This window comes from Tubulanus polymorphus, chromosome 9 (assembly GCF_964204645.1).
Source record: "Tubulanus polymorphus chromosome 9, tnTubPoly1.2, whole genome shotgun sequence".
In the NCBI taxonomy this organism is placed as follows: domain Eukaryota; kingdom Metazoa; phylum Nemertea; class Palaeonemertea; order Tubulaniformes; family Tubulanidae; genus Tubulanus; species Tubulanus polymorphus.
Window position 1 is genome coordinate 11,076,024 of NC_134033.1, and position 16,841 is coordinate 11,092,864.

General features: G+C 38.7%; 1 protein-coding gene across 1 annotated transcript; it reads right to left on the reverse strand.

Moving 5' to 3' along the window:
• Positions 1–2,713: 2,713 nt before the first annotated feature.
• LOC141911006 (uncharacterized) lies at positions 2,714–15,768 on the reverse strand. Its single transcript, XM_074801942.1, has 10 exons — positions 15,499–15,768; positions 12,909–13,365; positions 12,528–12,625; positions 11,956–12,222; positions 11,046–11,327; positions 10,163–10,238; positions 9,445–9,647; positions 8,814–8,978; positions 8,243–8,437; positions 2,714–6,118 (listed from the first exon to the last, which is right to left on the reverse strand). Exons 1-10 carry the CDS (start codon positions 15,653–15,655, stop codon positions 5,913–5,915), a joined length of 2,106 nt encoding a protein of 701 aa, XP_074658043.1. The 5' UTR covers positions 15,656–15,768; the 3' UTR covers positions 2,714–5,912.
• Positions 15,769–16,841: the final 1,073 nt, after the last annotated feature.

A 16,841-nucleotide genomic window follows, 5' to 3' on the forward strand; every position in this document is an offset into this window, starting at 1 on the left:
TCCTCGAGCGGTACTCAGAAATATATCAGCGAACGTAATTTCGAGTATTTTCTCTTACAGTCTTGTGTAATATATTGGATATTTGGATCAAGAAATAAATATGAGGAAACGTGAGAATGCTTTTCCATGCATTATGATTTACAAGGTTTTCTTCGTAGGCTTAATTACCTCATGGCGGACGCAGGCGGTAGAACCGTAGTCACGTGCTACAGCCGCGAACATTTAGTGTCCTTTGTTATTTTCACGTTTTTAGTCGTCCCTGTAAATCCCAAAAGTAGAAAAAATTGCACATTTTTACAAGACGAGGCAGATAATTTTGGGCGCATTCAGTCGTCAGTCGTCAATCAATTCCGAAAAACGAGAAATGGAACATTTAGTCGTCTCTATATCCCAAAAGTAGAAAAGGGAAAATGTTTACAAGTATTTGTATACAAGTATTACTCAGCGGTCAGGTTGGATTCGCCCAGGTTGGAATGTCCCACAAGAAGATAAATTTACAAATCAATAAATTTATTGAGGTCACAAAGTTTCGGTTACCTCAGCCATCATCAGGTGGAACGCTGCTTAATCAAAATGACAATAGAATTTGTTCTCGATAAATTCCGAGCATCTGTCGGAGGATAAAATCCTATCTAAAAAACAATCATGTGATTAATGTTAATGTCAACTACAACTGTAGTGTTTGTCCTTTATCAAACGCCCGAGTGGTGAAACAGACACCTGTAGGTGACACTATCAAACTATTATTGAACTATTGTTTCATTTAGGAAAAATCCCTTATTATAAACCTTTGAATCCTACAATGGTGAATCTTACACCCATTCTAGTCTTCATGAGTACCACAATGTAAGAACGAATCTAAAAAGTTTATTTAGAAATTAGAAATATTTCTGGTGTTTGATATCCTTCGTTCTTACATTACGGATATTGTGACGCATTCTAATCTTCGATTAGATGGGTTTTCAATACATATTGGTTATGTCATTATCAAAGATTCAAGTGCCCCTACATTTCAAGTGCCCCATGTTTGTCTTATGTCTACGATAATCGATGTTCGGTTTTTTTGTTGTTGTTGTTGTAGATGTTCACGGATTGTCGAGTCTCTCCGATTTGGCTGATTATAAGAACTGGTGTGGAGCCAGTAACTCGGGTTTGATAGAGGGTGACTCGTCAGACGGCTGTTGTAGCTGCTCTGATTCTGAACAGCAATGCAGGTTATATACCGAATGCTTTTCACTTCAATTTTGGTTGTGGCCAAATCATTTTTCTTTTTCCCCACTTAAAAAGTAATTGTTTGTCATGATAGAAGTGCAACAAGTCCGAAAGTGGTCTTGAATCAAAGCCTTTACTATATATTCCTCAGTTCTTTTGCATCTAGTTCCACCAGCACTTAAAATGCTTTTAACATGCAATATCAGAGGGTGCGTCCAAGGGGACTTATGCGACTCAATTTTTGGAGTTCCCTCTTTCGTTTAGGAAAGTAAGTGCATTTCAATGTCGGAGTGTTTCTAATATCGCATTCTTGGACATCTAAGTACACCGTTTGGGATGCGACAAGTTCTTTAGATTCTATCCTTGGAGCTAGAATCTTGAAAATTGAAATATGCATAAATTCTAACATGTATATTTTTAGACAATGTTTAAAACCTGCTGACGATTTGGATGACGCCTGCCTGAAACACGATAAGTGTGTTCATTGTAAGAAAAGGTAAGATGAAAAAATTAATTCCTCGTTTTTGCAATGCGTGAACTAACGACGTTTTGCTTGTGCACGTGGATAAAAATCAAATACTTTTTTCATGTGAAAATCACTCGTGCTTTTTGTCTATGGTTTTTTGCATAACAGTCAAAAACTGTAATTATATATTCATTCTTTAACGTTTTCGTCTAGTGGAAAAAAAATTGAAATATGAACAAAAAATAACCCCTGTGAAGCTGGCTCCCGGTTCCCGGTTCCCGATTCAAAAACATTTTGAATCGGGAGCCGAATCGGGAACCGGGAACCAGTAGCCGGCTACCGGTTCGGCTCCTGATTCAAAATGTTTTTGAATCGGGAGCCGAATCGGGAACCGGGAACCGGGAGCCAGCTTCACAGGGGTCAAAAATATGATTTTTTCCAGTGGTATCGAAAACATCCATTTTTGTGAGTGTGAAAGGCTGATTTATAAAGAAGCGAAGAAATCCCAATGTTCCACAGCGCACTGTGTCGCATATAGAACCAGCGTTATCTTACTGTTCGGGAATTATCCCTGTCTCTGCAAGAAGAGCTTCTTCGGCATTCCTTATACAATACTGGCGCTGAATTTCAAAAAATGCTATTCATAATTAGAATAAATGTAGAAAGTTACAATACTCAATCCTGCATTGAAAAATATATAGTAGATCTATTGTAGATTATGACCTTTGTCGATTGTCTGATGTCTAAAGTTGTGGCAAGGTTGGATATTCACGGTAATCGCTACTACCCCTAGTTCACGCTAGTTACCCGCTACTACCCCTAGTTCACGCTAGTTACCCGCTACTACTCCTAATTCACGCTAGTTACCCGTTACTACTCCTAGTTCACGCTAGTTTCCCGATTCTGAACTCCGGACTCAGTAACCCGATGATGACATCGGCTTCAAAAATGCTTGTTTCCGCGCTGAGGCCACACACACACACCGAAAATATCGAAGAAGAAGATAAGAAAAACGCTATTCATTCTATTTTCGTATGGTATATTTTATTTGATAATCTGAACGCTATAATGAAACAATCACTTTTTTCACTGGAGCCATGCGTACGGTACGCTCTCTATGGATCGCACTCCGGCATATTGGCAAAAAAACACTTGATAAAACACTTTTTCAATAGAAAATTTGTTCCGAGTTAAATAAAGCTTCTGAATAAGAGCTATGTTTTAGATAACGGCATATTACTAGTTGGTAAAAAATATTTTTTTAAGTACGTGTGATGAGATTCGTGATTTATAGTAAATCTCCAAGCAGAGGCGGCATTATTACTAGAAAGATCACTGTTCAAATGAGATTATTATACATATCATAATCCAGGAGTTTAAATATGATTATTAAAGCACAATTGAATGATACATGTCGATTAACTGAAGAAACAGTACGACCGACTGTCAAGCGCTGCCACAAGTATAAATATTCTAAACTAAAAGTTTGCTGGCGCATGAAATAAAGCTGCTCCCGTTCAGAAGAAAACATCAGTGCTGCCATACATGAATAGGATTCAGTATCTAATTATAATACATATGGTAAACATGTATAGATAAAAAGCCTAGATTGCAAAATTGCCATTATGGTTGTCCAGTAAGTGCACTCAACCGCGGGTTATCCACCCTCAGTTTTACACCCAGGGAACCCCTATATCCTCTAGTCAACACACGATCTTAACATCTTAACATAAACATCAAGCCAAACTTGTAACACACTTGACAGGTATCGTCGGCCTTGAGAATAGGCAAAAACAAATCAAAGGTACATAGACAGCTGTAACAGCACTGACAAATTTGGAATTACATGTATTTTAGAATGTTGATGATCTTTTAACCTAATTCTATTACTCAAGAAACACAGCGCAGAAAACTCTTCAGTTTAACTACCATCGTAAAACAGGGAACAAAAAACATTGTATATGTTAATATTTCAACATCAGGAAAATCCACGATAGCCAATTCTAAACCCCCATCCCTAATAAATAACCAGCATTATTAGCAGCTAAATCAGATGGCTAAACCTGTTCCGATATCATACGTAAGAAACTGATCCACGGTGAATTCAGAAGAGACATTCGATTTATAATTGAACGATATAAACGTCATTCATCCCTTCGCTTGAACGCACCAGTTCCAGAGAAGATCGTCGCCTCAACCAAAAACTCACAACGATACGTACACGGCTAACGTATTATCTTGAATGGTCTGCGGCAGGCTACATCACGTAGTAAACTCGAACACATTCGTTAATATCAGCAGAAAAAGTTTACACAACTCTTTAGTAACCGGACCCAACAATATAATAGAATCCCTTTTACAAAACCCTGAATATACGTGCGAGTCGTTCTTACAAAATGGTTTCGTTATGGTTTCTACATATATAGAATTCGACAGTGAATAAGTATCAACACGTTCGCTGCCAACTAAGAGATATATCGTAGCTGATCCTTCTTATACATAGTTTGATATTTACACTCTGAAAACTGAGACCAAGATTGCCAGCCAGAAGAGTACCAGCTATGCCAGCTAACCAGTATTTAAAGCCAATCCGGCCAAATAAGCGCAGAGTCAGGCTAGCAAGCTACCTCTAAGACTTTGAAACCGACAATCGTACTGAGCGTTTCGTCACAAACAACTGTAAGTGTTTCCAGGTCCAGTTCTGTCAAACGGACCAATTCAGACATTCCTTCTTTCCGAGAACAATTATCGATTGGAACCACCTAGACAATCATCAAGTTTCAGCAGAAACCGTCGACGCCTTTAAATCGCGCGTCGGCGCTACCACCATCTAAATTTCAGTCCCTCTCTCTCTACCGTTGCTGTTGATGCCTTATTGGATTTCTGCAACGTAACAGATGTAGATGTGTGGATGTAGATGCTCTATGGCTGGCAATGTAAACAAACTGCTTTATTCTCAATGGCAATGATTAATTTTGAACAATGGCTGACTATGTAATAGCTTTGTAACCTACTTCAGTAAACCTCACTTTGCATTTTATTTTCCTATCCTTTCCTCGGACCAATTTTTCCAATGCAAACATGTCCGACTTAAGCGAGGTTTACTGTAGTAGAAACGCTGTGGCAACAAATGTGTTAATGACTTTGAACTATGATTATACAGGAGAATATACACAATACCTCAGGATTCGACTGATTCCCCAGAAGAGATCATTGAACATTTGCAAAATTCCAAGGTATTTTCACATTATTTTGTTCTATCGGAAAGAACTTTCCGCACAACTATATACAACATGAACCGTTAAACATTGCACTTCATAACACGTCTTACAAAAGTAAAAAAGTTTTGAGATTCACGGAAAATTTTCTATTGCCTAAAAATTCTGCATCGAGGAAGGACAATGGTCTCGGGGCCTATTCATCAAGTATGTGCACTAACATTGTGGAAAAAAAATCAATTCATCACCGCCTAAAGTTTAATTGATGCTTATATATGATTATCTGGAATAGTGGCAGTTGAAAATTGGTATTTTTGGGTGTACAAAGGACGGCACGTTAGCCAACTGTCCCCGAAATGATCTCTGTTCTACCAAGGCCCGGTTCCCCAAGAAGTTTTGTTTTTTGGCGTGATTTAAATTCGGCCCAAAAACTCATGCTAACTATATAAAAAGAAAACAAAATATAAACATTCCAAATTTGTGACAATCTCGCTGCAATATATATCTAGGAAAGTTTGGCAAAAGGTAGAAAATTTAAATGAGTCGATGATGTGAGATTTCTTTATATCACTCATGAATTTCTATTTGGCTCATCTAAAAACAGTAAACCTTGCCGCATATATAAAAGTATAAACCTGCAAAAAACCAAACTGAAGTCGAAGTTCGTTGTAACACCATCCTGCTTGATGCCAGTGCTCATTAGCAGTTTTTGATTTCCTCACAAAGGCAGAAAACAAATACTAAAACTACAAGGAGAATTATCCGGACCACATTCATAGCTTTAGACACTTAACTTAACATTTCAAACTTTTCCAAACGTTTGAAAAATGTCTACTAATTTTCTTAATTCTTCCAGGATTTTCAGGAACAGTAGAAACCCTGCACCGCACTTTATAACACTAATTTCGCTACAACGCTACGAATGGTCCCAATGATGGCGTTACGAGGAACTTCGACTCTCCAGAAGGTTTACTGCGTTCTCATTGGTTGTAGAAAACAACCGGTATTTCCGAATTTCAGGAGGCGTAGAGCGGATTTTGAAAACTGGTGTAGCGACGACCTTGAGTACGCGCGCGGAACGGGAACCAATCATTCTTCTTGAACCAGTACAACAATGAACCGATGCTCGATATAATAACGACAGGTACGAGAATACCGATAGATATCATCAGAGTTCGACGCTGCATCGCCGTCGACGCACTCAAATCATCACTGCTACAATCTGAAAATATTAAGAGATATCGATTATAGAATGATTTTCTCCGCGAAAAGCTGTTTTCAAAACAACGTATGAAACTGAGAAGGTAGAAGTGATATAGGAGGACTTCGAAGTTATTTGAAATAGTGACCTATACTGGGGTATGCAGGTATAAATGGCAGGCATAGATCCAGGAGGGGTGCTTCGGGTGCTTTCTTATTATTTATTTTCAGTTTTTCAAAGCCACTTTTGAAAGTAACTTTAGAATTAGGAAATGGTCAGAATGCATTAAATTGAGACTAATTCTTTATGCGTTGAAAATCCCGGATCCCTTGAATGGAATTTACATTAGTATTAATTTAATGCCTATATATCTATAGTGTATAATATGCATTGTAGTTTTTTGAGAGTTGACCAATTATGAAACGGAGTGTAAAGACGACAAAAAGAACTAAGAAATACGTGTAGGCCTAGGACAGAAAAATGATACAAACATATAAAAGAAATGAGAGACAGAATGGGATATTGTGTTTCACGAAACAATGTTGTAGTGAATCGTGATCGCAAGGAGGAATGTAACAACGTGACTTTCATTACAAATGAAAGGATGTTTAAACTCACATTACGCGGTCACTCCGGTCAAAATATTTCAATACATCGGTGAGTTTGAATTTTGAATTATGGCAAAATCTTAACTTTGCCAACCACACTGTCGTTAATGAAGGATAAATGAACAATCGGCAATTTAAAAATAAACCGTTTCATGTTAATTTCTAATAATCGTAAACTTGAATCAAGTACGATGAGACGAGAAGATACACAATATCCGTGAAAAGATGATAACGACAGAAATCCCACAATAACGAAGCCAAAACGAGAAACTTCGATAGAAGAGTATATATATATATTTATTTGCGCAACGATTCGGCTTAAGACTATTAACCATCAGTACATCCATGATGGCTAATACGGTAGTCTTTAGCCGAAACGTTGCGCAAATATATTCTCATCTATTCAAGTTTCTTGTTATGGCTGAATTCATTGTGGAATTTCTCTCGTAGAATGATATGCGGTTTATTGTGACTATTTTCGTTTTACAGATCGAGTTTACGAATGACTCTTCAGATGTTGAAACATTTAGAATTTTACCATACTTCAGATTCCATTCAAGTTCACTCGTGTGTGAAAAAAAAAACATTTTGAGTGACAGGTAACGCATGTTAACATCTATATTTGATACACATTTAATTAGTAACCGAGACCGAAAGTGACGGACAACAACTTGTTTTCTATCACACAGTGTAGTACAGACATGCTGTTTACACGGGGAAACCTATCTAACTATGTAGTTGACACCTCGGTTCATGCATGTAACACCGCGAAATGCATTCTACCAGTGATATGTGTATTAATAACTTCTGAAACACTTCGAAGAACATCAAATGTGTTTCAGAACTAAACAAAAACATGAATTTTATGACATATTTTGAACAAAAATGTACAGTTGGATCCAAGGCCTTTTGTGAATGTATTAGGAAACATTAAAGAGCACTTTCTATCATTGAAAAGGCATATTTGTAGGCGTATAAGCAAGGCATCGCTTTCAAAAGCCGTGGATGCAAGGGTTAGATGCATTTTAAAGCATCTCCAAGAAGAAGACCTGACATTACCCTCCCACCAAATTTGCTAGAGATATAAATAAGATTGCATCTAATCAGGCAGTAAAAAGTTTTCAGACAGAAACAGGCAACGTTTAAGGGTCTTATACCAGGCCTTAAAAGAACCCCCGGATCCGTGCCATATATAAAACTGGACGGACACAAAAAGTTAAGCACTGTAGATACATATAACATACATGCAATACTAACCAGAAATTTCTGTAAGGAAAAATTGAATAAATCAAAATTGGTTAATTAATTATTGAATGGGTTGAAATACAGTCTAATACAGTAGCAACGACAGGACCGAAAAAAATACGACGTTGCATGGAAATTTGCACTGTATTTAATTAATGTTTGGTTGCATTTGTACGGGTATTAAAACGGGTTGCATTGATACAGTCTTCGACTGTATTGAGAAAATCAGTATCAAAACTGAAGGCTAAATATGATGTAATCTTAAATACGGATTAATTCGCAATTGACTTACTTTGAGAAAGTGTAAGATGTGAGAATCCGGGAATATCCGACTTCACGATACCTTGATATTCCCACACGTTACTATAGTAACCATCTTTAACTAGGTTACCATGCACGCTCCACCCGACCTTGAAATATTTCTCTTGCATCTTGTTTTTTCCGCCTTGTATCGTAAAAATCAGCTTTCCGTTGTTTCCAATGCGACCTTTTAAATATGGAATCATAATTTATAGATCTGCAATTCATTGAGTGAATCCTGATTATCATCATTCAATATCAATGTGTAAGTTCAACAGTTCTCTTCACCATTACGGCAAAAGCTGTTGTCAAAATTACTTATTAACTCCAGTATCCTTCGACTAGGACAACTCTTTGATAGTGCAATAGTTTACAATAATAATGATAATAATAATAATAATTCATTTATCAATAGTGCTTTGCATTATAATTACTTTTCGACTCATCATTTGATAGACAAGCAATGTCTAAATCCTACTCTGTCGTGAATAGTGACTGCTTTAGCGCGTGAATGGCAAAGAAGGACAGGTACAGACAACAGATGACTAACCGCATAAACTTACCCATTAAATAAATAGTATTTTCACCATCGTTCCAAACACCGTACACAGAAGATGGTTTGTTGACATTTTTAACGGTGAACACGAAATGTTTCGATTTACTGCCGATCATGTACGCACCGACCCACGTACTGCACCGCGAGAACGTATCCGTCCAATTCTTCGGCACTGAAATAATTCACATATTATAATTAACTAGAGGCCCACGTAATAGGGATGTGAACGTATAGTTGATCCAAGTAGTAAGTGGGAGAGAACGAAATGCTAATCGTAATTCTCTACTCAAAAATATTTTTGATTTCTGCATAGGGATCATTCAATCAGTAGGTACGCATAAATTTGCCAATTTTCAAAACCCTTTAACTGGCAATCAAAGCGACCAATTTAAATAGACCAGCTATAGTGAATAAGATAGTCAAGTATTTTTCGGGCCGATTTCAACAAATCAAAACGACATTGTAGCAATAGATATTGAATTGAATCAGCAGATTTGTCTGACGATAGCGCATACTCTTAAGAATGATACTAGTGACTCTCGGAATTTCTATCCACATTTTCAACATCGGAGTCTACTATCACTATTTTGGCCGTATAAATATACTGGGAATGATTTCTTTCCTAGAGTAGATTTTACCTTTGCTCGGACAGAACGGAATTTGACAGAAGGCGAATCGTTTTCTAGGATCCGTCGTGAAGCACCAAGGCCCGGCTTCCTGATGATCGGGATTACGACAGTAGTTCTGAGCCTCCGATACGGTGCTGTCCGCAAACATAGACGCGTGCGTAAAATTGTGCTTATGAGGAAATTGCGAATCCCAACGTTGACATTCGTATTGCCTGAAAAATAACCGATCATTTTTTTCCTTGTGAATACAGATTTTTTTGGTGGTTTTTGTCTACTAGTGTCCATTTATTAATGGATGAGACCTGTTTTTCTGAGGTAATTCACTAACTTTTTGGGGTACATACCTCATTTAGGTGTTAACAGAATGCCAAAAATCACGGACAACAACTGAATATCCGATATTATTCCAGTTCTGTAGCGATAAGAGGGGTTTACAAAGAGTCCGTTTTAATCGAGTTGAATAAGAGAGAGAAAATCCTCTTTTGCCAATCAATCTAATTGGAACAGAACTTGAACAATATTGGATATCCAGATGTTGTACGCGATTTTTGGGAATCTGTTTATAAGACATTAATAAGGTATGTACCCTATCGGGTAAACTAAATATCCCAGCAAAACAGGTCTCATCCATTAATAAATGGACATTGTCGGTACAAAGACTTATTATTATCAATCAACCTATTGATATTTTTAGCACGTCATTCCCCGACCCTACAAACAAACAAACCTTCCCATCGTGAAGTGTTCATGACCTCGATATTCAATTCCACGTTTCGTTTTAACACAATGTTCACCACCGATTTCTAAAACAGAAAAATATCAAAAAGTTGAGAAATTGAAATCATCGCACTTTTACACCAACTCACAATTAACTAGACTCGATTCGACATGACTCCCGAGCACCGAGTACTGTATAGCTCAAAGGGTGGGAGATGTGACTGATATACAAGACTCAGGGTGAAAATGGCAATGGATGTTGTTCGTTTTAAATATTGAACACTTAAAAATAAGATCAAATCAAATTCCATAATACATGAAATTGCATCAATGTCTTGATATTTGGTTTTGCATTTAACTGGGAAATTTTGTAACTTCAATCAATTATCTCCATGTTTCATATAAAGGCTGGTATATGTTTCGGGTTAATCGGACACAAGCTAACAGGCCCGCACCCACGGGGGTTGTGAATGCACTTCCCCAAAAGATCCTGAGTTTTACTTGAGAAACACATCAAATTTGAAATTTTGAGTTTGCCGTAAAAAACGCCTTTAGTATCGAAGCACTTCCCCACAAGATCCTGAGTTCTACTTGAGAAACGCATCTTAAACGCTTCAAATTTGAAATTTTGAGTTTGCCGTAAAAAATGCCTTTAGTATCGAAGCACTTCCCCACAAGATCCTGAGTTCTACTTGAGAAACGCATCTTAAACGCTTCAAATTTGAAATTTTGAGTTTGCCGTAAAAAACGCCTTTAGTATCGAAGCACTTCCCCACAAAATCCTGAGTTCTACTTGAGAAACGCATCTTAAAAGCTTCAAATTGCAATTGAAATTTTGAGTTTGCCGTAAAAAAAAAAAAAAAAAACGACTTAGTATCGAAATGAATACGTACTTTTACAGCGAGGTATATCACATTCTTCCATTCGATGATTCGAATCCATTGTGAAACACCACGGCGCGTGATGAGTTTTACCCGCTTGTTCCAGATGCGGAACCGGGTTGCGACAATAGTCCGCAGCGTCCCAAATAGTCAAATCCGGGAATAGATAATCCTTCGTGTACCCGTGTTTCTGCGGCGTTTGTTGACTCCAACGCTGACATTTGATGCCGCTTTTCGTATAACTGCGGGTTCCGCGGTAACCGACTCCATCTTCATTCACCAGACATTCTTCAGCTATAAAATGAATGACAATAAACTGATTAATACAGCTATCTACAGCCTGAATCCAGTTATACAGCTATCTACAGCCTGAACCCAGCTATTCGGCTATCTACAGCCGGAATCCAGCTATACAGCTATCTACAGACTGAATCCAGCTATACAGCTATCTACAGCCTGAATCCAGCTATACAGCTATCTACAGCCTGAACCCAGCTATACAGCTATCTACAGCCTGAATCCAGCTATACAGCTATCTACTGCCTGAATCCAGCTATACAGCTATCTACAGCCTGAACCCAGCTATACAGCTATCTACTGCCTGAATCCAGCTATACAGCTATCTACTGCCTGAATCCAGCTATACAGCTATCTACAGCCTGAACCCAGCTATACAGCTATCTACAGCCTGAATCCAGCTATACAGCTATCTACTGCCTGAATCCAGCTATACAGCTATCTACAGCCTGAATCCAGCTATACAGCTATCTACTGCCTGAATCCAGCTATACAGCTATCTACAGCCTGAACCCAGCTATATAGCTATCTACAGCCTGAATCCAGCTATACACAGCCTGAACCCAGCTATGCAGCTATCTATGAATGAACCACTGTCAAGTTCTCTATTATGTTAAATACTTACACGGTTCACAGTACGGTATACCACAGTATTCGATTTCGTAACCAGCCGTATAACACCACGGTCCGTGCGGGAAGTTTTTCGGGTCGGGATTACGGCAATAGTTCTCGGCTAAAGTAACGTTGCTTTCCGGAAATCGGGTTGCAGCGTACGAGATATTTTTCGGCAGTTCGTCCCAGCGTAAACAGGTTGAGAACGTCTCCTCGGTACGCATTCGGTAACCGTGGTAATCGACCCCCGTCGTATTCGAGCGGCACTCGGCGACTAACGCTGAAAATAATTCACAAATCAAATTTCATACATCGAACTTGAATGAACAGTGAATCTATTCAGCTGCGTGTATACCAGTCTGTATCAGGTAGATTGATATAAAAAGAATAATCTGGGCTATAAGAATAAAATGAGGCTGATTATGACATCGCGTTTATTCTGCGTGCACAACTTATTAAGCACTGGGTCTAATCAGTTTCATGTCTTCGTCGAGTCTCGCGATGTCATCATCAAGTTTCGAATCCCTGCCGAGGGAGGATGGCTATAGGGCCTATACGGGAGGGGATGTTTCCGGTGAAACTTACGTTGACATTTAGGAAGCGGTTGATCCCATTGACCTTTTGATGTGCAGCGTAAAATTGAGTAGTTCGGCGTCAATTTCAGATTCATATTACATTTCAATCTGAAATCATTTAGAAATGTTATAATTTACACAACGACAGTCTATTTTGAAGTAATAACAGGCCTCGCATCGTGTTTACGATTACTAGGGTTATCCCCCACTCAAGAGGCAAAATATCTACCTAGAAATGGACATCTCATTTTCAAAGTTTTGAGTTAAACCTCAAAACCATAGTCCCGATGTAAAGACCAAATTGATATAAGGAGCTTATCCAACTCTTACTACTCTTACTAGAAATAATTATGTAAGAATGTTGCAGTAAATGAGAATGAATTTCACTTACATGACAGAAGTACCCGGTACTTGAGGTTTTTTCGACGCACTTGAAGGAATAATTGAACCATTTGGTAAAACTATTGGATCACATTTTCCCTGATTGGCGCGAGGTTTCTGAGTAGAGGGCGCCGCTGTTGTTGTAGTTGTTGAACTGGATTGATGGGTCGGTGCGACCGACTGTGTCGTTACTGTTTCGTTAACAGTCGGTTCACTAGCTATTGTTGTAGTATCCGTGACAACAGCCGGAATGGTTGTATCCGACACGGTCTCCGACGCGTCGGAAGTGCTCGTAGCGTTAGGATGTATCGTTGTCGTAGCAACGGTTTCGTTGACGGACGGATTGGATGGTTGAGCAGCAGTAAGTGGGGCGGAGCTTATTGTACTGGATGAGATGGAATGATTGACAGGTGATGACGGTGTAGGCGTGGTTAAGTCGTTCCCTTCTGTTACAACGGTTGAAGGCGCTGAAATAAAAATAGAAACCCAAAATATAACTGCAAACCAGCGATAACAGGTTTTCAACAGGCATGTACATACTTAGAAACAGTTAGTTACCTAATGATTAGAGGTAAGCTTTTTAAAATCGGATGGGCTTAAATACCAATATGTGGTTTGTGAAAATGTCTGATCTTGAAACTTAACCACAGACCGGGTACTGACTAGGCCCAAGACCTAGCGTACTGACTTAGACTTAGACCATTTTTAAATGGTTTTCAACCATGTCAACTTTAATCACTTAAATATCAACTGCTTGAATGTTACTTGTCACCAGGGACAGGTAGTTAGTTACCTAATTGTTGGTGGTAAGCTTTTTATAATCGGATGGGCTTTTACGTTGTGGTTTGTGAAAATATCCAATCGTGAAGACTACAGGGACAGGGGGGGGGGGGTAGTCTAGTACCTAGCCGTTGTTCCTGAAACAACGTCTAGGGCGAAAGTGCTCATATAAGGTTAATTTACTTCCCTCATTTTGAGGGACGAGGCTTTGAGCGTCTATTTCACCCCTTAAAACACCATCAACTTACCTCAAACTGACTGTTCTGTAATCAGATGGAAGTTAACTATTGATTGTGCATAAATTTGTAATCCTAAGTAGCTTTTGACGATCGTAGTAGCTCAAAACTTTTGACTAGTCGCCTCAAAAAACAGTTGAAGTGAAGCAACATAACAAATATGGCGGCTTTTCGTGGTGCACGATGGGAGTGTAAAATACGGATTCGAACTTAAACTTGGTGCCAATGCAGATATTATTCTTGTTTCAAATTATTCAGGTTAAAATTAACCAAAATTAATGCGTTTTATCAACAAAAAATAACATTTAGAGTAATTTCAGAGAGACATATTGAATTTTCACATTTATTAATTTAGTCCGTATTGGAAATCCCGATAGTGGCAATCAATTCAATTCAAATCAAATCAATAAATTATCCCGTTCGCGATTTAAATCATCAAAAAATTCATTATAAAACAAGTTTTCAAAGTCAACAAGGTAACTAATTTATTTATTTTAGTAGGCCTACAAAGGTTTGATTTGACACTAAAATCAGTTGTTGCATTGCAATTAACAGTTAGAGTTAACCTCTATATGATACTTCAGCGTCAGACGTTGTACGGAACCAGGGGCGGATCCAGACCGTATTAGCCGTATTGCCCAATACTGTCTAGAATTTTTAAGTGCCCTTCGAAATTTCACCGACAATATTTTTGACGGCATTATTTCAGCAACCGCTAATTCCGTGTCCGTAATCCGGGCATAATTATAAAATTAATCTGTATATACTGCTGCCGAGAAAGTGAGGAGAGATAATCATATTTGTAAAGCCTTTAATCATGATAAATTAAAAATGGCACTTTCCTTTTGCAAGGGGCACTCATGCTTTAGATGAGGGCACCTTGTCCTTGCCTTTTCAGGGAGGGCTAAAGGGGCACTCGTACTTTAGAAGAGGGCACTATACGTGGAAAATGTTGAAGAAAAGGGCACTTTTTTGCCTAATTTTTAAAATTTTAGGGGCACTTTTGGTTTGGAAGATGGCACACGACATGAGGATAAATGTGAAGACGAGGCAATTTTTGCCGATTGTTAACAATGAAGGGGCACTTAGCCGTATTCTGTATAATTGTTAAGGGGCACTTTTAAAGATGATAGGGGCACTAGGCGAAGTTGGTGACAACCATTCTTTCATTGGTTCGCCAGCTTCATTTTTTATCCGCATCTGTTGAAATCTTGTCTCGAATTCGTTTATTCTGGATTGCTCTGCTAGCCTCTAGAAGCCCTCTAAAAGCCTTTAAATGGTACCATATTTTCAAAATTTTCTGGGGGTGGACCCCCAGACCCCCTCTAAGGACTTCGCGCCTTCGGCGCTCGCATTGACCTGGATACTGGGTGTGCCCTAAGATCAGAAAGGTGCCCTTAAATTTCCTTCCAATACTGTCTACCCATCCCCCTGGATCCGCCCCTGGGAACCGTAACAACGACTGGTATTCAGACTAAGGGGGTGCCCAGGGACGGAGTAAAGATGACAGATGATGGGTGGTTAGAGGTGGAAGGCTGGAAGTTGCAGCTATAGTGATAAACCCCTATGAGAGCTAAGACTTACCCGACGATGATGTTTTCAATAAATCAACAATTGGTAAAATCGATACCAGCAAAAATAACATGATCACAAACATTTTTGTCTTTGACTGCTGCTGATGATGATGAGTGCCACTGACGAGGACAGCGCGAAAGAAGGAGGAAGATGATGATAACCTCATAGTTTCGTGTAGGTAGTGTTAACTATCTCTCTGTCTCTCTCTCTGATTGAGTTTCGGGCGATGGTTGATTTATCGTTACGCAATTAAACAACTCTCAACACGGTAAAAATGTACTAAATTCCTCCTCACGCACAGTGCTCGTTACGGCTCGAAAACATGTCATGCACCGTCGAGACTCAATACAATCTTAAATTTACTTTATTCACCAGGCCAACACTAGGGAAACTACGTTTATAAACAGGCCAACACTAGGGTAACTACGTTTATTAAACAGGCCAATACTAGGGTAACTACGTTTATTAAACAGGCCAACACTAGGGTTACTGCGGTTATTTATTAAATAGGCCAAGACTAGGGTAACTACGTTTATTAAACAGGCCAACACTAGGGTAACTACGTTTATCAAACAGGCCAACACTAGGGTAACTACGTTTATTGAACAGGCCAACACTAGGGTTACTGCGTTTATTAAACAGGCCAACACTAGGGTTTCTGCATTTATTCGCTAGGCCAACACTACGGTTACTACGTTTATTCACCAGGCCAACACTAGGATTTCTGCGTTTATTAAACAGGCCAACACTAGGGTTACTGCGTTTATTCGCCAGGCCAACACTAGGATTTCTGCGTTTATTCGCCAGGCCAACACTAGGGTTACTGCGTTTATTCGCCAGGCCAACACTAGGGTTTCTGCGTTTATTAATCAGGCTAACACAAGGGTTTCTGCGTTTATTTAACAGGCCAACACTAGGGTTACTACGTTTATTCATTTAATTAGTTAATTATTATACATTCGATCCTATAGTCTTAAACTGAAATTGTCTGTTCTTTTTATGTCATTTTTTTCAAATACTGTGAGATTGTGCTTTTCAGAAATACCGCACCGTTCTCGCTTCTAACATCACCTACATCATGTTGGTAAAACATATATATAAAACACGTGTTTATTTACATTCTATCTCTAATATTTTTCTCACTGCAGTTGGGCTGAATATTGCATGCTTTACATAAAACTGAACGCAGTCGATCACTTTATCGTAAGCGATAGATACCACAACTTTAAACATCATGAGCGATTATATACGGTATTCGAAACGTAACATCGATATAATTAGTGACAGCTGGAGAAATTGTCGAAGTGAATTGTTATCATGCTAATATGACAGGGAATGCTACCTGCAAATTT

Coding starts and splice junctions, on each gene's coding strand:
- LOC141911006 (XM_074801942.1), bottom strand. CDS start 15,655: ATGAGGTTATCATCATCTTCCTCCTTCTTTCGCGCTGTCCTCGTCAGT. Junction 12,223..12,527: donor ACCGCTTCCTAAATGTCAAC/GTAAGTTTCACC, acceptor AATTATTTTCAG/CGTTAGTCGCCGAGTGCCGC. Junction 11,328..11,955: donor TATACCGTACTGTGAACCGT/GTAAGTATTTAA, acceptor TTCATTTTATAG/CTGAAGAATGTCTGGTGAAT.